The sequence below is a fragment of the Dendropsophus ebraccatus genome, chromosome 6, assembly GCF_027789765.1.
Source record: "Dendropsophus ebraccatus isolate aDenEbr1 chromosome 6, aDenEbr1.pat, whole genome shotgun sequence".
Classification (NCBI taxonomy): domain Eukaryota; kingdom Metazoa; phylum Chordata; class Amphibia; order Anura; family Hylidae; genus Dendropsophus; species Dendropsophus ebraccatus.
The window spans coordinates 105,479,960-105,503,477 of NC_091459.1; the positions used below are offsets into that span (position 1 = coordinate 105,479,960).

Sequence of the window (23,518 nt, forward strand, 5' to 3'; positions counted from 1 at the left end):
TGTGTAATCAGGGAGCCATTCCATCTGTCTCTTTGTTATTGTAGTAGAGAGGCTGGACACTTTAAGAGCACAGGTAACCAGGTATTGCTTGGGACAAACACCTCAGACATGTTTCAGCTCATAGCCCTGGAAAACACCATGTTCTTAAAGGATATTTACTAAAGAAGGAAAATCTCATAATGAGGCTGCATTGGAAAACCAACCTCATATCCAGAAGTGTTTGTGGACGCAAGAAAACCCCCCAGTAATGAGGCATTTGGGCAGAGTTTAGCCAAAGAGGACGATTTACTGTGGAGAAACCATGAACACGTCAGAATGCAGCCTGACAAAATTAGTCAACGCTTCAATAATGCTGCAAAAGGAGATGCAGCTCAACGCCACCTTCAAAATTGACTCACCAACGTATTTCATGATACAGGAATGGGTAATTTACCCGTCATACTCTGAAATGCATGTGTTTCTTATACCAATCATCTTTTGCTGTGTGACAGCACTCATCTTTACTCCTTCTATATTATTCTCCATCTACTCCAACATCAGCATGCGTCAGGAAACAAGATTCCTACTACTGGGAAATATATTGCTCTATGACTTGATCTACCTCATCCTTTATACTGCTACTGCCATATGCAATGTGCTGAACTGGAACATGTCGAAAGATGTATGTATTGTGATTCTCTTTATGTTGGCTGTTACCTACTGGGGAGGAGTCCTCACCACAGCTTCGAAGGTTATGGACACGTACTTGGCAGTTCTTTGGCCTCTTCACTATATGTCATTGCTTTCTGCACGAAGAACTAAAAAACTGTTAATACTGCTTTGGATCTCATCCTTTTTCTTCCCTGCAGTTGTCTTTATACCTGTGTATTTTACTCAAAAACCTGCACCGTGTCCCCTGGAACTATGCTCCTTACCGGTGATCCTACTCATGACGTTGCATGCAGATTATGCTCTAAAACTGTGTTATATCCTGTTTGTTATTGTTTTTCTGCTATTCTTCTCTTTAATCTTCTGCTGTTATATTGTTTTATACTATAAAACAAGGGAAACGGGAATCTGGAAAAGCGTGTCTTCGAGAGCCAGTGTCACGTTTTTATTGCATCACACCATCCTGTTCTTCTATTTGAGCCCACTTCTCCTGCTGTTGTCAGAATCATTGCTCTATATGAATAAGGTCATTGGTTTAAGGACAGGATTATGGATAACACAGACACTCTGCAATGTATTACTTGTCCTGCCAAAAGCTGCATCACCTTGTTTGTATGGACTTCGATATAGGCAAATATATAAGTCATTGAAACTCTTTTTAAGATTAAGAAAACACAGGGATGTTTCACCAGTAATTTCAGATAGGGTAGTCAACTGTTAATTTGGACAAAGATGGCTGCAGAAGTTGGGTGGAAAAAATCCCTTCTGATATGACCAACGGGAATTTCTACAATATTATGAACAATATAAAAGAGCGGGGTCAATATCTCAATATGTGACAACTTGAGGACCATCACAAAATTTCGAGTCTAAGGATGGTCTTAGTGTTGAAGGACCAACATTAACATTATGCTCTATGCATATAAAATGGGGCAAAGGTGTTGTAGAATTTGGACTGAGCAGCAGAACTTTTTTTAAAAATAATTGGATTCATATGTCTCTTCTTGTTTGATTTTGTTCCAAAAACATTTTGAGTTCTTGAATAAAGCTTCAAGTTGTAGAGGTGAAATAAGATATTGTGTGTTGGTGGAATCTGTTGGCGCTATACAAATAAAATTATTATTATTATTATTATTATTATTATTATTATTAATTATTTATCTCATCCTAAGAGGTTATTGTAATATGGTATATAGAAGTCCATCTTATTAGTACATTTATTTTGTTCTGCATGTATTAAATTAGGTTATATTACCGCATAGACATGACTAATGATAAATGTGAAGCTAGTGTTAGCAGAGGAAAAAATTATAATTATTTCACGCTTATAATACAAACAAATAAAAGGGTTTAAGGGGTTTGTTATATTTTTCATGTGGAAATAAATCTTTATAGTATACAACCTGATAACATTGCTAATGCTGTGTGTTCTCATCTTTGCCTATTGTAAATGAATGCAAGGAAACATTCACTGGTTAATTCTTTATATTGAATTTGGGGTCTTTTTGATGCATTCAAAGCTCATTTGTGCAAAAGTTTTTCGCTTGTTTGCAGGTTTACATTATGGTCATCTAATTTTAAGTTCACACAATGACTTGGATAAATACGGATAACCCAATTTAAACTATTTTAGGAGAAATTATAAAGGCTTGTGTGCTAGTTTTCTACCCTAAAAAGGCTGTAGTTTTTCTACAAGTCCTCATGTGCTGAACAATTCGCGACTTTTCTTCGTTTTACTCACTTTTGCACCTTCTCCACCAAAGGGGTGTGACTTTAGTTTAAAAGAGGTTTGATTTAAAGGGATTATCCAGCATTAGAAGAATATGATGGCTTTATTCCAGAAACAGCAATTGCCTGCAGTTTGGGTGGTGTTTTGCTCCACCCCATTTACTTCAATGAAACTGAGTTGCAAAACCCAAACTGGAGACAAGCATCATGCTTTTTCTGGAAGAAAGTGTCCATGTTTTTCTAATTCTGGATAATCCCTTTAAAAATAGTAATTTGTAGCTACATATATTATAAGTAGAGATGAGCGAACCGGGTCCGGGTTCGAGTCGATCCGAACCCGAACTTTCGGCATTTGATTATCGGGGGCTGCTGAACTTGGATAAAGCTCTAAGGTTGTCTGGAAAACATGGATACAGCCAATGACTATATCCATGTTTTTCACATAGCCTTAGGGCTTTATCCAACTTCAGCAGCCACCGCTAATCAAATGCCGCAAGTTCGGGTTCGGATCGTCTCGAGTATGCTCCGGGTTCACTCATCTCTAATTATAAGCAACTTTAACATGCAAAAAAAGTTAATTCTAAATTATAACTATTCAATATGTCAAAATATACTTTTTTTTTACTTCTTATTGCTCACCATATTAGTAATGTACAATAAAATAGAGGGTCTTGTTGAGCACAGAATTGCTGCTCGCCGCCTAATATTTCTTGCTCATTAATACTGCAGCCTTTTGCAATCTTTATTTGCCAAGTTGATTATTAGAGGATAAGAGATCAGGGGCAGGGAAAACGGCGGTGTGAACTGTACACCGGTACAGAATTCAAAATAGATGTGTTTTACAGAAATGACTATTCTGCACAGTGCTGCACAATAGTCATTGCTGGCAAATACATGAGAGGTACAATTTAATTCTAAGACTATGCTGATACTTCCAGTTCTGTATGGACCACTTCTCCTTTACAGACAAGATTGCAATTAAAGAAAATTAAATTTATTACATGAATTGGTCTGTTTGTCTGCACTCACACCCTGAAGATGCAGAAAATCTGCACTTCCTGGTCCACTTTGTCTCCACTCCTCTGTCCTCCCCCTCCCTTCTGAGACAGAAGTCACATGATGTCTGTCTCTTCAGACATCACACAGCGATCACCTTACCTTACCAGCCTCTACTGAGTAGTATATGGGAAAGGAGACACTGTTGTTTTATCTCTCTCTTTTTGTAATCTATCTATGTAGGTAAATAGCTAGACAGAAAGATAGATAGATAGATAGATAGATAGATAGATAGATAGATAGATAGATAGATACTGTGTTAACTGTACAAAGCAGAATCAGATTGAGCCAGTGGTGGGCAGATACCAGAAGACAGGGCGGGTATCCAGCAGTTGGTTCTAAGGTGCAATGCATGCTGGTAGATGTGGTTTCCTAGCCGTGTGCCATGATGTAAAACTGGGATCATTTGTAAAAGTTTGAATCTGGAACTAGGAGCAGCATAGACAAGTGGGAAAGTGTCAAACAATCAGTGGGGGGTGAATGAATATATCGATATGCTTTTTCTGCATTTTATTTTTATGGGATCTCTGGAGTTCCCCTTTATTGTTAGCTATGAGAGAAATACATGAGGACACACGGTGGGATATAGGTTGCTGCTTATGAGCATGTGTACTGTAGCTTCAGACTGGTCAGAGAACCCCAGCATCAAAAGTGCCTATGAGGGGGCACATACATGTCAGTACTAGACCAAGGACTGATAGAAGAAGGTGGCCTGGTTTGATTAACCTGATTTTATATGGTATATTACTAGTGTCAAATTTCACATAAATTCTCCACAAAAGTCTTCACATTTATAATTTCTCTCCTCTGTTCTTTGAGCTAAATGTGGCCCTGACCATCACTCAAGTTAAATGAAGCTCACATGGCACAATAAGATGGAGACCTGGAGGCCGTCAGCCCAGTAGGCAGTCAGGGGGCCACAGATTCACTATAAAAGGGAAAGGCAGAGCTGGGAAATGTCAGTGCTGGGTTACTGCAGCCAAGCTCTCATGGTAATGAATGGCAGCTGCATTGCAATAACCCGGAGCCACCACTACCCAATAAACAGATTCATTTGCTTCATTGAGTATATGCCAGCTAAACGACAGGTACCATTTGTTGGCGCCTCCTCTGATCAGACATTGGCGACCTATCCTGATGATATGCCATCAATGCCCCCCCCCCCAAAAAAAACCTTTAAAAGATCTGCTGTTAACATCTTAGGGCCCTATTACACCAACAGATTATCTGACAGATTTTTGTAAGCCAAAACCAGGAGTGGATTTGAAAAGAGGAGAAATCTCAGTCTTTCCTTTGTTACCTGTTCTCTGTTTATAGTCCATTCCTGGCTTTGGCTCAGAAAAATCTGTCATATAATCTGTTGGTGTAATAGGGCCCTTAGAACCATTGCTTCTCGGGCTTTTGTCTAAGATCAAGTGTAGTATTTGTTCTTATCAGTTTAATATCTGATGGAATATGAGATGGAAAAGAGCTTGCTCTGTCCTCTCCAGGCATTGACCTGGTATTGCAGTGCTTCCAGGTTCAGTGCACCAAAAAAAAAAGGGCAGACACCTTCACAGGTCTTGTGAAGAGCAGGCCTTTGTGAGTCAATGTTTTTCTGCAGCATGAGGATGACCTTCACAATGTTATGCAGATAGTTTTGATGTTATGGTGTATATAATGGTTGAATGCTGGTGTGAATTGTAGGCTTAAACTGCTTTATAGCTCCACTCTGGCACTGTGTAGGCTATGTTTATGTGACTGTGTATTTGGTATTTGAAAAGAACTATAATATATATAGTTTTTTTTTTTATTTCTGCATACATCTGTGCTGTATCACACCCATTTATAATATTTTATGGGCGCAGCATGTACATTTATCTCACACAAGAGTCATTTCAAGTGTTACCGCACCCACAAGTAGAAATTAGACATGTCTGTTATGTAACCAGCAACACAGGAGTTAAAATTAAGCAGCTCTTTAAAGCAATCTATTTTTAAATGCTATCCTGAAATGACATCCAATATTCCTTCTCAGGCCAGTTTCAGAAGAGTGTAAGCACATTTTCCATACTACAGCTGCAATTCATGGTTTGACCACTAGTCTAATGACCTGAACTGAAGGCTTCATCAGTCTCCCATGATGCTTCTATAGGGATCATTAGACCGACAGTCTGGATTGGACTGGTGTCCATCATATGGATGAAAAAATGTCTAAAACTGACCTAAAGCACTCCTGTTATTTTAAGTTCAATTTCAGGATAAGCTGTCATTTGGGTGTACATAGGAAACAGTAGTATTTTTGCCCATTATATAATATGTACAGGGTATTTTTCACCAGCATTTCCCACTACAGGCTCCTATCTCTAATTCTAAGTTCTTCCTACTCTAATGGTTGGGGCAGGGGCGTAGCTACAGGCTGATGGGCCCTGGTGCAAAATTTTAGCTTGGGCAACACCCCCCCCCCCTCCGTACCCATCGGATGAGCGCAGTCAGAGGACAAAAAAAGTTATATCCGATGACTCTAAGGTGACGCCCTCTAATGTGCCACCGTGTCTTACTGAACTGTCACTGCCTCCCCCTCATGTACTGTACCACTTCCTCCCCCTCATGTACTGTACCACTGCTTCCCCCTATAATTAATTGACTGTACTGTGTCATTCTCTTATCATTGTGTACCAATCTTTGACTTTCCAGCTGAAAAACTACAAGTCCCATCACAAACTGCTAGCAGGCCATGATGAGGTTGTAGTACTGCAACCTGGAGAGCCATATGTTGCAAAACTACAACTCCCATCATGAACTTCCAGCAGGACATGATGAGGTTGTAGTGCTGCAACCTGGAGAGAAAGAAGACTGCAAAACTACAACTCCCATCATAAGCTGCCATTAGAACATGATGGAGATTGTAGTGTTGCAATCTGGAGAGACTGCAAAACTACAACTCCCATCATGAACTGCCATCAGGCCATGATGAGGTTGTAGTGCTGCAACCTGGAGAGCCACATGCTGCAAAACTAAAACTCTCATCATAAACTGTCAGCAGGGCATGATGGAGGTTGTAGTTCTAGGGATAATTTGTCCAGGTTTGTACACACATATACATGCATCATACACACAAAGACTGTACATGCATACATACACATACATCATATACACACATACTGTACATGCATTATATACACACATACATCATGTACACACATAGTGTACATGCATCATATACAGCACATACATCATATACACACATACTGTACATGCATCATATACACACATACATCATATACACGCATACTGTACATGCATCATATACACATACTGTACATCCTTTACACACAATACACATACTGAGCACATTACATAGAGAAACACACTTTATACACATACACTTGAACACTGCATATTTACATCCACAGACAGGCAGCCAGGCACAGACACACAGCACAGATAACACACACACACACACACTTTACTTATTGTGAGGAAACTTCACTTTCTCAGCAGCTCCATGCCTCCCTCCTTGTCCCTCCTCTTCCTCCTGGTGCCGGACCATGCTCTCCCGACCCTCCCCCTCCTCCCTGCACAGGGACAGCAGAGTGGAGCAGGAAACAGGTGATGGGGAGGAATCAGGACCCCACACTGCAGCATTAGGCAGTGTGCAGGATCATAGTGCAGTTCTCCCAAATTGTCTGCCATTATCACAGCTGATTCGGGAGAACAGAGAGGCAGGAAGTGGTGAGGGAGCCCAGCAGGCCCCCTGTAGCTAGGGGCCCGGTCGCCATGGCGACCGTTGCGACCCCTATAGCTAGGCCATTGGGTTGGGGACTAGCTGACATTATGTCTCCTAAACACAATAGAACACCCTCAAAGCAACATCAGCACGGAGGACATTATAGAGCAGTACTGAGCAATGTAAGCTGCTAATGCAGAGCTTAGTAATGGGTTAGGCCTAGTAATTGCTATAAGATTCTAGAGTCTCTGCTCTGGGTCTCTCCAATCTCCTCCCCTCCTCTCTCTCCTCACATATTAATATAAAGCTCATCTAGTGCATTTTATAGAGGGAGGTGTTTGATATCTTATTGTACATGCCTTTATAAAATTTCATATTAAGAATCTTTCAAAAATTACATTTAATTTATTTTCCAATAACATTATCTCTAATAAACTATTTGTCTCCCATCAAGCTAACATTATATGATGTACAATTTATTTTTATTTGTTTTATGGTATGTTAGGGCAAATGCCCAAACCCGTAGCCCATGGTTCTTTTCTCACAATATACCATGTATGTATTGGCTGTGGTTTTCCCCCTGGGGGCAGCAGATGCAGCTGGATCTCCTTCCAGTTCCTACACAGAAGCATATGCTGAGCACAGAATCCTGTTATCTTACTGTTCGGCATACTTATTGTAAGATTTCATTAGAAAACAAAAACAAAACTATTTACCTAGCTGTCACCTTTTCAGGAATGATTCTGCTTCTTGATCTACAAAGGAACCTAAGGATTGAGCAGCATTCGCAGATGTCTAGGACACACCTAGGCACTCTGGGTCCTCTGGGTGCAAAATTTATAATGAAGCCTCCAATCAAACATGTACTGGTCTCCATTTACATAACGGATGGGACTTTAAGGTGGCTATATACTGTTCTCTAATTGTTTTTCTGGCTGACAGCTATCTCTCCCAATCTTCTTATATACACAAACATATATAGCCAAACTGCTATGGTGGCAGCTTATCTTTCTGAGTACAATAGACTCAGAGAGGTAAAACCAATATACTTAACCCTTCTGTCTCCCAACATAATCTGTTGGCGGAGAGTCAGGTGTCCGTTATACACTTGGCCAAACTAGTTAATACGTTTGCCAAAACCCACCAAAGTTAGTGAGATTGGGTGGCTTTTGTCTAATGTGGGGATGAGGAACCTTTAGGCCCCCAGTTGTTGCAAAACTACATTTCCTATCATTTCTGGACAGTCAAAGCTTTGACTTTGATTGTGCAGCCATGATGGAATTGTAGTTTTGCAACAGCTGGGGAGCCAGAGTTTCCCTAACCTTGGTCTAATATGCATGAAAGCCTTCTTGAACCATCTTGTTGACTGTAAATGGGCCCTGTCGTTATAACTTTCAAAATCTAAATCATCAGTAGATGTGATATAAAGCAAGTTTGCAATTTACAGTCATTATTTTTTTTTGTTATCATGCCTTAAAGCAAAGCTATACTCACCAGAAATCCAGGTCCAGTCTCCTGAAGGCAGCTTTGTAGTCTAGTGCCGGTTCAATTGTCATGTGTCCATTAAACACATGACTGCCTTCTCTGTGAGTGCTCAGATGACTGGGACTTCCTGTGTTTAGTGTCTTTTTTTCAACCAGCACAAGACCTAAAAGCTGCCTTCAGGAGACTGGACCTGGATACAAGTAAGTATAGCTTTGTTTTAAAGCATGATAACAAAACAAAAAAAAAAAGAATGCAAATTGCAAACTTACTTTATATCTCTTCCCCTGCTGAATCAGATTTTAAAAGTTATAACGACAGGTACGACTTTAACACCTTTAAACCCTTATTGCTATTCCTTGTGTCCTGTCACTTATGAGCAAGCATAACCCTTGAGGATTACTGAATTTTCCCTTTGAATTTAAAGATGCATTGCCGTTTTTACACATTTGTATGGTATTTCGTTAGTAATGATGGTGTAGACATAACATTTCTTTCATTCTTGTGTGTATATATATATATGTCTAGTATTCATCAAGATTACAGGGAAAGGAAAATTTGCTGAATATAAATGCTATTTTGCAAAAGATAAGCCTGCAGTGCACCAGCATCACCTACACACCACCGCGCTATGAATCACAGTTTTTAACAGAACAAGCTGGAACATGAAATTGGATAATTTGTGCTAAACTGTTTAATGGAATATTCTGCACCTCTTATTCAGATGAGAAGCGACTGTTGTTTATAAAAATCACATCCCAGAGGTCAATGTTCCTAAGCTGCCATTGTTGTTTAGGACAGTTATGCAACACCAGTTTTATATACAGATTTATAAGATTCCTGACCTGGTAACATACCTATTGGTAAGTGTCAGGATCAACACTCACTGCACCATGTGATTGGCATGGAACTGTAAGAGTTATGCACGTACTTTCATGCACTGTTCAGATTTATTGCATCTTGTTTTAAAGTTTTTTTTTTTTTTTTTTAAAGATTAGATTATTATGCCTGCTCTGCTGCATTCTGATGTTATTTACATAGGGGTACTTTGGGAGAAAAAAGGTTTTCAAATCAACAAGTGACAGAAAATTTTACAAATTTGTAATTTAGTTCAATATTAAAATCTTATCTTCCAGTACTTATCAGATGCTGTATGTCCTGCAGGAAGTGATAGATTCTTTCCAGTCTGACACAGTGCTCTCTGCTGCCACCTCTGTCCATGACTAGAACTGTCCAAAGCAGTAGCAAATTTCCATAGAAAACCTTTCTACTTTGGACAGTTCCTGACATGGACAGAGATGGCAGCAGAGAGCACTGTGTCCGACTGGAAGGAATACATTGCTTCCTGCAGGACGTACAGCAGCTGATAAATATTGGAAGACTTGATATTTTCAAATATAAATAATTAACATATTTGTATAACTTTCTGACACGAGTTGGTTTAAAAACATCTTATTTTCACTAGAGTAGCACTTTAAGTGTACTCATTCACACAAAATCTCTGGCTACCACCACTCATTGTCACAGTTGTCAAGATGCTTTGTTCACACACAGCCTGAGCTGCTGTAAGCCAAGCAAGTGTGTGTGTGTGTGTGTGTGTGTGTGTGTGTGTGTGTGTGTGTTTGCAGCTCAGCACAGCTTTTTTGACACCTGAGCTTAGAACGAATACAGCCTTGAGCATTATGTAGAGCTGATACATTCACATTAGGCTTCTGTCACACACTGCAGTTTTTTGTAAAACTGACACTGCAGTTTGTCAGCTAAATCTAAAAAATGGGAAATATAAAGGAAGGATTTCATGAAAGAAAGCGACAAGTTTTTTTGTAATAATCCTGGATAATGCCTGAAAACTTTCCTAAGATCTTCCCTGTCACTGCTGAGACAAGTCTGTCTTGGAAGTAGTAGCCACAGCGTTCCTCGGGGGACCTGAAGATTTTAAATGAGGAGCCCTGGGGGCGAGTGTTAGGTGAATATGGGTTGGTTGTTATATTCTGTACAGCCGCAGCAATATACAAATAAACCTGAATGCCCAGAGTACCCCTTTAATTCTGGTCATGCTTCCATGTTTTCATATCGTTTAACTGTTTTATCGCTTTCAGATATTCATTCTATATCATTTATTTGTTCCATTATAATTTTTACAGCTGATAAATGGACTGGTCAGATATAAAATTATATGACAGGACTATGCCATTAAATAGAATCTTTGGACCCACAGCAATATCCTCCAGAGCACCAGCAGCAAACAGGAGTTCAACCACAGGCAATCTGCATTATGTAATGATGAATTCAGTGTGAAGAATGCAGCTGTCATCATGTGTCATGACTCCTGTGTATTTTTTTCACCATTATTCCTCAGAACCTTCTTTCAAGAGGCTGCCCAAATTTCTTGCACCTTTCTGCACTTTATATCTGCATATGGTTTTTGTGCTTGTACCCTTAGCTCAGCAGGAGGGGAACTGGCTTCCAGTGCCCAACAAATGTTAAGGAAATCTGCCACTAGAAAAGGACCAATTGGTGAACTCAAGGACAATGACAATTTTCACTTTTGTTTTTTATTTAGCCCTCCCTAGCTTCTAAAAGTCATATCCCCCCCCCCATTCACAAAGCCATGTGATGGCTTGATTTTTACGGGATCAACTGTACATTGTAAAAATGCTCTTTATTCTTGCAGAACATAATTTTTAAGTTGACAAAAGAAAATTTGGTAAAATTGAAAAACAAAATTTAATTTTGTAAGTTTTTCTTTTTTCTGTCATTCATGTCTTTATTTTTTTTTTTTTTTAGAACTACTGTATGCTTAACCCAATCTTTAAAGGAGAAGTCCGGACAAAACAAAGAATATGGTGCTGCATGCCCTGTGTCGGTAAATGAAATAGACTGGCTGTGCTTGGACAGAGCATGCATCCAGGAATATCTTGTGACCTAGTTGTAGATGTCAGCTGTACTGTCGCTTGTCACGAGAGTATGACACACTAACACTATCTCAGAAAAGAGGGCGGCACATACATGCAGAAGAAATGCCCACTGCAAGATGACATCACAACACAATATGGCGGCGCTGGAACACAGCCGGGCCATGATGCAAGCATTTTTACAAGAACCAAAATACTTCCAGTGCTCAGAGAAGCACAAAAAATGAGATAAAAAGACATAGAATGTAATTCAATGCTATTGCAAAGTTGTATAAGTTTGGGTTTTGGGTTCTCTGTTTAAAATATAGTGTTTTGATGGAGTACCCCTTTAAATCTGACTCAACCACGCCAAAGAACAATAATGCAGGATCATCTGTAAATCCATCTCTGTGCTCACTTTTTAGCCTATAGGGAACTGGATGGGAGACCAGGTGCAACAGATCCAGTTCCATCTGCTGCCGTCTAGGATGGCTCCAGACATGTGTGAACCTGGTCTAACACAGGAGTTTGCTGCCCAGAGAAAAAAAACTGTCATTCATTGCTGTTAGCTAAAGAATGAAACTTGACCTACATATTTTTTCCACTTGCTATCATGAACACAAACATTGCTAGTAATGTATGGAAAACTGATAAATGAAATGAAAAACACTTTTTATATATTACGGTTGCCCTGATGAAGCTGATCAAACCGAAACGTACGTAGGGACAGCTTGGATCTGTGCGATAATATGGGTGAGTTCAATAGAGACTGAGTATCTAGTAATTGGTAATTGTGGTTTAATGATTCTATCTAAATAGTGATTCCTAAGGTGCGTTTACACGTAACGATTATCGTGCGAATTTGCGCAATAACGACCGAATTCGAATGATAATCGCACGTGTAAACACAGCGAACGATCAAACGACGAACGAGAAATCGTTCATTTTGATCTTTCAACATGATCTCAAATCGTCGTTAGTCGTTCACAAAAAAAATCGCAGATCGCTCCGTGTAAACAGTCATTCACCGATTTAACCAATGTGTGACATAGGCTTAAGTGACCGCAAAACGATTGCAAAATGATTTTCCGTACGATATAATGTACCGTCTAAACGCTGATCGTTATGAAAAAAAAAATGGTTACTCCGACATCGGGCCAATTATCGTTTCGTGTAAACACAGCATTAGAGATGGTAGTAACATGGGATCCCTTAGATTACCATGATTACTCTTCTTTTTTGCACAAGTACATTTAATCTGTACTAGTCCCCAGTATCCCAAATGGTAAAAATTAATGTGCACAGTCTTATAGTTATTTTATTATTTGTCATTTTGTTATACAAATTTTACTATATGGTATATTATTTTAATCATGTATCTTTTATAAATCATACTAATAAAGAAGATGTAATTGAGATTCTGAACTATGCCCATTGTTCTTTTTTGTGTACAAAAAAATTATTAAGCCATTGTGCGTCACCTATTTGAATTATTGGGTCCTTGCAAATTTGGACAGTTACAGGGTTACTGATGTGCAGTGGCGTAGCTACCATAGAGGCAGGGTAGGCAGCTGCTATGGGGCCCATGCACGAGGGGGGCCCAGGGAGAAGGTAAGAGCTGTCCTGTGTCCTTCTGCTTAACCCCTTATGTACTGCACTGTGTAAGTGACCCAATGTTTACTTACATGCTGCAACACAAAAAAAAGTTTAACAAGCAGAAGACAAAGAGATCTCTGCTTCACTGCTCTGATAACCCCTGATTTCTCTTCTCCGGCTGCCACAATCAAGAAGGAAAATGTGCAGAGCTCCGTGCAGAGGTCAGGGGTTATCAGTGCACGAGCAGTGAAGCAGAGATCTCTCTGTCTTCTGAACATTGGGTCACTTACACACTGCAGGACATAAGGGGTTAAGCAGAAGGCAGTCTGCTCCTACAATTATGTATTTAACAATAAGGGCTCATAATGGGCCCTTATAGTTAAAAACAGTGGACAGACAGAGCAAGCAGCCATTGGCTCTCTGCTCTGCCAGTCACTCTTGTGGCTGCAGTTAGGATTCTGTCTCTGGCCACAAGAGATTTTATTTTTTGGCAACATCACAGAGCATATATATATATATATATATATATATATATATATATATATATATATATATATATGCACAGTGCGTTGTGTTGTGCGTAGGGGAGGGGGGCCCTTTACAATTTTTTCCTATGTGGCCCCGTGAATCCTAGCTATGCCCCTGCTGATTTGTGAATGAGACCTAAGGATGCATTCCCGCATACAGGATCCCCTACAGATATGAAGATATCAATGCAACTAAATGCATCAATCTGCAGCAGATCCTGTATGTGTGATTGCATCAATCTGCAGCAGATCCTGTATGTGTGATTGCATCAATCTGCAGCAGATCCTGTATGTGTGATTGCATCAATCTGCAGCAGATCCTGTATGTGTGATTGAATCCTTGAATTAAAAAGTATAGAAATGTCTGTAAAATTTTCCAAGAATGAACCACAAGTGTCCCTCTTTGGCCGTCCAAAAAGTTGGGAGGTATGATTCCCTGCTCTTTAGTCTGTAAAGTAACATGGGTATAACCACATGGTTCAAAGTATCATGTAGTCGAGGCAGGACTGTGATATTTTAACATTGGCTGCATGCTGCCCCTCCTAAATTCCCACATTACAATGCGGCTTACTTTGAGCACACAGCAGCTTTGCTTCAGTCAGAGCAGTATAGCTCACCCCCTAGCATTAGAATGAATGCATAGGTCTCTATGTAACCACTCTAATGTAAAATGACAGTAAACAGGCACATTAGAATAGTTATCCCAACGGGAAAATTATATTCAGCATCCTACAATGACTCCAAAGTTCTGCAGAAATACCGGATGCTCAGAGAACAGAGCATTGTGTATAGTTAACTGTATATGGATTGGACAATGGGGAGTTAGAACAATACATGACAGAGCTGCAGTGACAGAGGAGGCTTTTTTGGCACAGAATATCTCTTTCTAGGTAAAGTAACTAATTAAATTTATATTTAAATTCTCATATCTTATTTAGTCAGCTAAAATGATGAGAGTTACACTTAAGGGATCTATGCTATTTACAGATTCCTTTCAACCTGTATTCCAAAATATATTTATACCCATTTATTATTCCTCAAGAAGACAACCGCTTTCTATAAGGTATATAGAAAGAGGGTGTGCCTTATTAAAAGAGGTTATGCCTTATTAAAAGAAAAGCCTGGTGGATTATAAAAGCCGCTAGCTGATAGGGGGGGGGGGGGGGGGGGGAAATTGATTACAAGTACGAATTCACCTCTTTCTGTGCCCGCAGAGAGTGGCAGGACTGGCCGTGGCACCCCCGCCAGGCTCTGGGATCTCCGGAGCTGACACATTATGATTCGGCTGGTTGACTGGCCACAGGAATCCCCCCGGAAGGCATTTTCCCCCGAGTTGTGACAACGTCCCAACTTGGGAGAAAATGCCTGTCCCGGCTGATGGACTGGCCGCTCACCCAATCAGTGACTGGAGCGGCAACCCACAGGTAGAGGTAAATTAGTACTTGCAATCAATTTCCCCTCCTGCCCCTGCCTGCTGCCAGCTTTTATAATCTGCCCGACCTCTCCTTTAAGTCACATAGAAATAATAAAAGATAGCACCCCCTTAAAATAAATAACCTCTTTTTGAACATGATTAAAGTGTTGCATGGAAGTGTCTGTTATTTTTCCTTTATGTCTGTGGGGTACTTCTAAAGATAGCTGAGCACTGTACTTGCCTATCTTCAGCAATTCCATGGAGAATGAATTAAGTGAAGGCCAAGCATGTGCGCTGCTGCTCCATTCATTCAGGCATAATTAACCCCTATTCTTGTGATCAATAGGATCTAAGTAGGGATGGTCCGAACCGAGTTCGGTTCGGGTTCGTACGAACCCGAACACTCGGCAATGATTCCCGCTGTCTGTCCACTCCGTGGAGAGGGTGGATACAGCGGGAGGACCGCCTGGAAAACTGGGATACAGCCATAGCCATAGGCACGGAGCGGGCAGACAGCGTGAATCTGATGCCGAGCGTTCAGGTTCATACGAACCCGAACCTCGGCAGTTTTGGACCATCTAAGTGGTTGGACAACAATCAGACACTTAACCCCTATTCTTTGGATTTTTCATTTTTTTTTTACATGTCTTAAAATAAAAAAATAAACAATACTTACCTGCTCCAGTCCCCTGCTGCTCCAGATCCCCTAACTTCCTGTCCCCTGCTGCTCCCCATTTGTAGCTCCTTCACTGACTAAATAGGCATGTTCTGCTTTGATGCATCTTCTTGAATGCAGCTCTAAGTAGGGAGCACCATGGGAGCAGAAGTCGCTGGCGGGCCTGGACAGGTGATCATCAATAATTGTTTAATCTCCAGCAGACCCCAGCAGTGTGTGAAGTCCCAGAATACCCCTTTATTTAGGGATACCCCCTCCAATATTAAAGCAGAAGGAGAAAGAAGCTGCTGTGAAAAGACAGGTGGTCTTATACAGCTTGATCAAAACCAGTAACAAAAACCTCATCCTCAAACCTAATGGAACCTTTTCCATAGATCAGTGTAAAACTGATGTGCAGTCCATGTGTATTATTTTCTTCTTCTGTACAATACAATGTTCACCTAACTTTACCTCTCAAGTCTATTTGAAGTATTGTAAACCAGATTTCTCATGAAAACTAATTATAATGGCCCCTAATGACATCATCTACTATGGGTGAATGGATGTATTCGGCTTTGAAACATCAAAGACTTGTGAAAAGAAAAAAGAAATAAGAAAAAAAAACCTCACAAAAAGAATGAATCAAATCATTTTCTACAACGGTCAGTACCCAATTGGAGATCAGCCATCAGCAGCAGACAATAAATCATAGATCCATTTACAAATGTATTCATTATGATCGCCGGCTAGTATGAGGGATTCTTATTCAGTATGTAAATGATGTAATCTTCCCCTAGTTTTTGTTTCCAAGTAGCACAATTCATGATGCGAGGGAGAAAGGAGATGTAAATTTCAGTCTAGCCTCAATAGTTGCCAGTGAACTATCCAAGCACTCTCACTTCATTCAGCGTAGACAATGGTACATCTCGGAGCATGCCTAGTAGACGTTTCCCTAGCCTGTAGACTGTGAACAAACCTGTTTGTACTGTCGTACAGTTGAGCAGCGCACAGATAAACCCTAATTGTTATTCAGCTCCTTAGCATAAGCTTCTGGCGTAGCTTACAGTCTTCGCTGGTGCTAAGACTGTCTAAAATAGCAACAAGAATGCATGCAACCTAAGACCCAGCAGGGGGACGAGAATAATTGCATCCTTTAATCTGGAGTCTGGGACAATTTTATAAAGTTTCAGAAATGTTCAGTGTAATATACTTTCTTCGGAGCTTCTTCAAGGTAAGCCTTATCCACTTCTTGCTATGTAAAGAATGTTTCTTCCTGGCAAGTGAATGTCAAGGCTCTGGTCCGGTGGAATGCAGGAAAACGTTCTCCTAGGACTAATGCTTAATAATTGCTTTAATCTACTCAATGGGGCTTTCTTTGTGCTTGAAAAGTTGTATCTGTGTCACAAAGGATCCCTATTTCCATGGGTTGTGCTTGTAAGAAATTGACTTCTATTGATTTATATTACTTATTACGCCTTTAGATTGTCGGTATATTCAGCTGTTTTAGAATCCCATAGATTTTTAGTGATGTCTCCATGGGTCGATCTTGTGTATTTATCATGTGCGGGACACTACGTTGTCTCTGGCACTGCCTCACTTACACACCATCACATGCCATCATTTATTTTCAGGGAGGAGTAGGAAAGCTTCAATTTGTAGGTTTAATATAAGCCTAGATCTAAAAATAGTCTGATATTATACTGCACCTAGAATTAAGGGAAAGGGAGGTGAATACGTAGCACAGAGGCGTGGGGCTGTTTAGGGCACTATTACTTGAATATGGTGTTATAATATTATTGGCAGGGCTGTCACGTTTACTTTTATAATGATACAACTATGTAAGCCTATATGCAATGCAAAATTGGTCACAATGGAGCATTGTCATTTCGATATCCATTTATATGAGTCCTTTCAATTTACAATACACATGCATTAATATGTCCAGCCTCATCATAAGAGAATGAACTTATCAGCATATATTTGGGGTAGTGGGAGGAAACCAAACTGGAGAAAATGTATCGTCCATTCAGAGATTTCCCTGGTTAGATTTAAGCCCAGAGTTGTAAGCTATCCATTGAATAACCCTGTTGATATGTCACAAAGGAAAGGAATGCGGGTGTTCTGTATTCTTGCTACACATACAGGGACTGTGATGATACCATGGATACTCCTGTGTGGGGTACAAAGGCATCTCATTTTATTTTTTTAGTAGGTATTAGCAATAATTTCCTGTTAATTGACAGCTGTTATATGTAGTTGTCAAAAATATAGATACGTGTTCTTGCAAAAGTAAATTGCCCTTTCCAGGGTCATATATGCCACTTGGACCTGTGCGTAGGGCAGCAATGTTTAGGGAGTCATTAGGGGCACAGTCACTACAAATAACTTTTGACATGTCATCAGATATGTCAAAAGTTGTTGATCACAGTGGCTCTCACTGCTGAGGCCCAATGTGGTCAGGAGATATAGCTAGGGAGAGATCGTGGCAGCGTGATCCACTCCAAGGCCGGCCACTGATTCTGTCAATTTTTTTTTATAAAAAAATACATTGAAAAATTGACAGAATGCATGGCCGGCCTTAGAGTGGATCATGCTGCGGCGATCTCTCCATGGCTTTATGTTCTGATCAGAGTGGGTCTCAGCACTAAGACTCGCTGTGATGAATAACTTTTGACATCTGATGACATGTCAACAGTTATTTGTGGTGACAGGTACTCTTTAAGTGAGTAAAAAAAAAAAAAACCTTTGAAGTAGTCACTGCCACCATGCTGTGGTCTGCAGAAATAAAATCTCTTTTGGTTGAGTCTTCCTAGGTTTGAACTGCTGCAAAATTTACGTTTAGGTAATCTGATGTATATGGCGGCATGCCTATTGATTTTAATAGTCTGAATATAGTCAATTACTTAATGGATGAGCCATGAGTATGACACCAAGATGAGCCACTGGTCTCCAACCCTTGATTCTCTAACCATTGCAAAACTACAACTCCAACCATACTCCAAAAGCTACTGACTATCAAGTTATCCCGGAACCTATTGCTTTGAAACAGCCTAAAATCACTGGGATAACTTAAACTGACTCTTGTGCTCAGTGAGGCTTACACATATAATTCCATTATTATTGATATACTGTACACAAGTGCTATGGCCAATGTCTTACAAAAAAAAAATACCTGTGCACATCAGCGTCTATGGGGCCCTGATGTATCCCCAATTCCATAATAAGTCCTTGGCTAATTGTTCCTTCATTGCCTTTTGCTGACTTTTTTTGTTGTATTTTTTTTTTTTTGGGGGGGGGGGGGGGGGGGGGTTTGGGGTGTTTAAAATGATCAAAACATCTTAAGGCTATGTCCCCACTATGGGAAAATGACATCAACTTTTGCGTACAGCCGTCATTTTAGCACTGTTATTTCCATTGGATGGACGTCTGTTGATGTTAAAATGGTGTTTTTCCTGGAAAGCTGGCTCTTATTTTCCCATTGTAGCAACATAGCTTAAAATGCCATGGCTCTATATGTTAAAAATGTCCAAAATCTCAAATATTGGCTTCTTTCTTCTTGAGTTGAAACGCCTGACAAAGACGCAGTGGGCTGTTCCTAATATAAAAACTGTTTATTTGTTAGGTCCCTTGCGTTCTCTTGTAATAACCTGAGTAATAAACAGTAAATGCAATGTGATTCACAAGTCCGTGGCGGTGACTCCGGTCAGGCCTTTCATGCGCTGTTGGTGATCATGTGTAATAACAATGTGTACATGTTTAGTTCTGTTTATGAGCAAAAGTAGTAAAACACAACAAAATACCAGTTGAGGCAGTGTAAACAGAGAAGTCTTATTACGTCCCCGGGAAGGCTAATGATAGGGTTGGTGTCAGCGGCAGCATTGTATGACATGGACATGAGGGACTGGAGCTACAGCTGCAGATTCTTTGTATACTTTGTTGACTGATCCACATGCACCTATAACGTGAGCAGGACAGTCACATGAACTACATGCCTGCTTATTGTTTCTTGTTTTACCTGTAACATCTTTTTCCCATGTTTTTTGTATGGACCATACATATATTTAAATGAGTTGCTCACATTTTCCCCTTAATCGTCTCCTCTCAAGACTAAACAAATGTAATTCTTGTAATCTTTCCTCATAACTAGGATGCCTTATATAGGGCATCAATATTACATCGGTGGGGGGGTCTGCCTCCCGACACTCCTAAATTATTGCTTATGTAACTGAGACCAGAGAGGTCATGGGAGCACTGCAGCCTCTTCGATGTTTATTAGTGATGAGCGAATAGTGAAATATTCGAATATTCAATATTCGTACGGATATCTCCCGAATATTCATTAAAGTCTATGGGAACAAGTATTCGATTACTGAAAAACATCTATTCGACCACTTGGAGGTAAAAACCGGAAGCTGGGGGATTTGAACGCTTATCGAATATTTTTCGAATATTTGGCGAACTATTCGATAATATTCGATAGATCGAATACCTTACTATTCGATCGAATATCTATTCGATCGAACAGTATTCGCTCATCACTAATGTTTATTCCTGCTCATCCTTGTATTGCATAATATTAGATGCATTGATTCAAGGTACTGTAACATTGTCCTATTCAAGTGTACAGGGCTTATGCTCCAGTACCTTGCACCACTGCTAATAATAGTACAACAATGCAAGAAAGAATGGAGATAAGCAATGAAGAGGCTACAGTCTTCAGATCAGCTGATCAGTGGGGTTTCAGACACCTGCTGATCTAATATTGTTGGCCTATTCTGAGGATAGACCATCAGTTTTATACATTTGTATAACCCCTTTAAGAGTGCTGCAAGATATGCCTAGTGTGGCCTGTACTCATATCCCATCTATACAGAGGAGCTATCATATATATGAACTTTGCGTGCCCTTTCTGCACAGCCGTGTTCCTCGTGAACCTAGAGAATATATATATACAACCAAAACCAGCCATAGGCTTAATGTGGATACACAGGAGGATGTAATACTTTTCCTCACTCCTGGCGCTCTACTTCCATATCAGTTCTGTCTTGGAATTATAGCTTCCAAGACAGGTCTGGGTGGGAAACACATCAAAAGTTTGCTGTGGATTTAGTAGATAACGGCCAAATCAGTGGCCAGTCAAAGCAATTCCAAAACACCTTTCGAGAGACTTATCAGAGAAAGGGATTCCGATTTATTTGGGGTCACGCGCATTACAGTGGCATGCGTGTTCGTTTCATGGAGACCCAAACCTCTGCCGGCAGTGTGCTGCTTTTACTGCACCTCATATAGCTGTATCCTAAAAAATAGCAAAGGTCCTTCCTGTACGGCCCCTCTCGAGAATATATATAATACAACTAGTCTGTATTCTGACAATGAATTACAGACATTGGGCTCATTACTGGTATACGATACTGTTGCACAACACTACATCTTGTTACTCAGCTTGGATTGATAGCTTTATCCACTAGGTGGCATTATCTGTCTCAAAGTAACAACTTTTACACTTCTCCTTCCTATTACCTGATATTTTCCTGTGATGTCTGAATATTTTACCTTCCATCATTTACCTAACTATTTACTTAAGTTTTCATGCACCTTATTTATAGCCAGACTCCCCAACACCGCCTGATCCCCCCCCCCCCCCCCCACATCATTTGTCACGTCATGTGCTGCGATTGACGATATACAGACATGCAGATGGAAAAAAATTGCTGTATTACAGCCCTTATAATTTCAGATCTATGATTTTCTGGGCTATAGTAATAACATTTAGACATTTTCCTATACTTGTACATTGCATTTTTTGATTGTTACCACTTGGATTGATGTTTTGGTGACTTGGATGTATATGCCCCAATTGGTCTGATAGTTATAAGCAAATGGCTTAGGCTTTATTATAATGTATTATGGGCGCTAACACAATGCTCCTGGGCCCAATATAAAATTTGTAAGTAGGCGTCGATCTCCCATGTTTCATTTTCCATACCATTGCCTTATTTGAGGCCTCGAGTACATGGGCCTGAGTGCAAATGCTAACTGCATATCTTTTATAGCTATACTTTATAGCCTGATATATGCAGAATTATGGACACATTCATCCAACCTTATAAAAAGGATCAGTGAATCAGTTGCCCATAGCAGCCAATCCGATTGTAGATTTATTTATTTTTTTGAAAGCCTATGAAAATGAAAGCTGGAATCTGATTGGTTGCTTGATTGATTTAATGAATCTCTCCCTATGTTCCATCTTCTAAGAACTTTATACTACAGAATAACTTTCATTTTGTAAAGTTCTTTTAAAAGGTCTTTGTTGCCTATAGCAACCAATTTAGGTTGAGCCCTTGTTCCTAAGGGCAACAAAGACATTTTTTTTCTTTTTATCTCTATAATTTTGTCATTTTTTCATACATGCACGAGAATATTCTCTCAACTACAGTTACTAGCTATCTAGTAGCAGAACAATAAGAACCAACAATATCAACTGACTGACTGGATCCAGCTTGGGGGGTGGAGCATTTAGGTGCAAATTAAGTAGGTGCAGGATTCTCCTCTGAGGCTGTATAGTGTTCTATGGATGAATATTGGAAAATATTCCTTGTTTCTCTATGTAGCTGTCATTTACTTATGGCGCCGCTATGTGTCCTTTTAAATGCTTTTTTAGATTGTCCACCCAATAGGTTCTATGGCGGGGAGAAGTCACTATTTGTGAGCTGATTTTTATTTATTGGACTGCACCATGGCAGGAATCACCCTGCTACATATTTACAAGATTTAGCAGCTATAACCAAACTACTGAGCATGTGCGACCACCAGCAGACATTTTTATTTTTTTTAGATTTGGGTGCAGAAATGTCTCTGTGGCTAAAAACTTAGGGGGGTTATTTATTAAGATGATCATATCTGTACACCCATCTAAGCTTAATGAATCATATTACTCCCCTGAGCTCTGCACAGCATTAATTGAGAGGTGCACATCTCTCAATATAGCTGAAGCTCCAAGCCGGCGCCCCCTCTATGTCCTCCCACACCCCCTGCCCACGCATCAGAAAAGCAGGGCTTCCCAGCAAGTTCTGTGCTTATAGTGCATGCTTATAGAGTATACAACAGGTCAGTACATACATACAGTATCTAACTGGAGCTTTGTGACTGGCAGTGAATCATTCCTTTTTCTATGATGTGAAATCTGAATCACAGCCGATTCCTGCATTAAATAAGTCCCCACGCACAAACATTAGTGATGAGGTGTCAGATATGAGGAGTCATTCTCCAGCATTCCTGATAACACAGCACCGTACAGAGCTGCTCCATGACACTGTATACGTCATTGTCTTAAGATCCGCTTACATCTTAGTCGGAGTACACGTTCACGGTGGGTTCGTCTGTCAATCTAAGGGACTCTACCAAACAACCTGATGGTGATAGGGGTCTGGTGTGATGGAAAATCACTGCCAACCCCTTTGTTTAGGGGGAAATAAACTGCAGTCAGAGCTCTATGGCTGCACCTCACCTCTTCCCATAGGGAATACAGGAACCCTAGGCCGTGCTGAACGTTCCTAAGTGCAGGGAGGATGGGTGATGGGAGGGAGAGATAACTGATGGACAAACAATTGTTCAGCCATCAATTATATTGTGTATGGCCACCTTTATAGAAGAAATAAGACACACTGGCCCAGATTTATCAGTCTGTCTGATCCTACACTGTCTGTTTTTCTCTCACAGTGACCAATCACAGCTCAGCTTTTGCTTCATCAAAGCTCATGAAGATTCAAAATCTGAGTTGTGATTGGTCACTGTCAGAAAAGAACAGAC

The 23,518-nt window shown here is 40.2% G+C and overlaps 1 protein-coding gene and 1 pseudogene across 1 annotated transcript; both read left to right on the forward strand.

Moving 5' to 3' along the window:
* The first annotated feature begins 301 nt into the window (after positions 1 to 301).
* LOC138795248 (probable G-protein coupled receptor 148) lies at positions 302 to 1,462 on the forward strand. The gene has a single exon (XM_069974242.1). The coding sequence runs from the start codon at positions 302 to 304 to the stop codon at positions 1,367 to 1,369; it is 1,068 nt and encodes a 355-aa protein (XP_069830343.1). The 3' UTR covers positions 1,370 to 1,462.
* A 3,355-nt stretch (positions 1,463 to 4,817) lies between these two features.
* Positions 4,818 to 4,967, forward strand: LOC138796156 (U2 spliceosomal RNA; annotated as a pseudogene).
* The last annotated feature ends 18,551 nt before the right edge of the window (positions 4,968 to 23,518 follow it).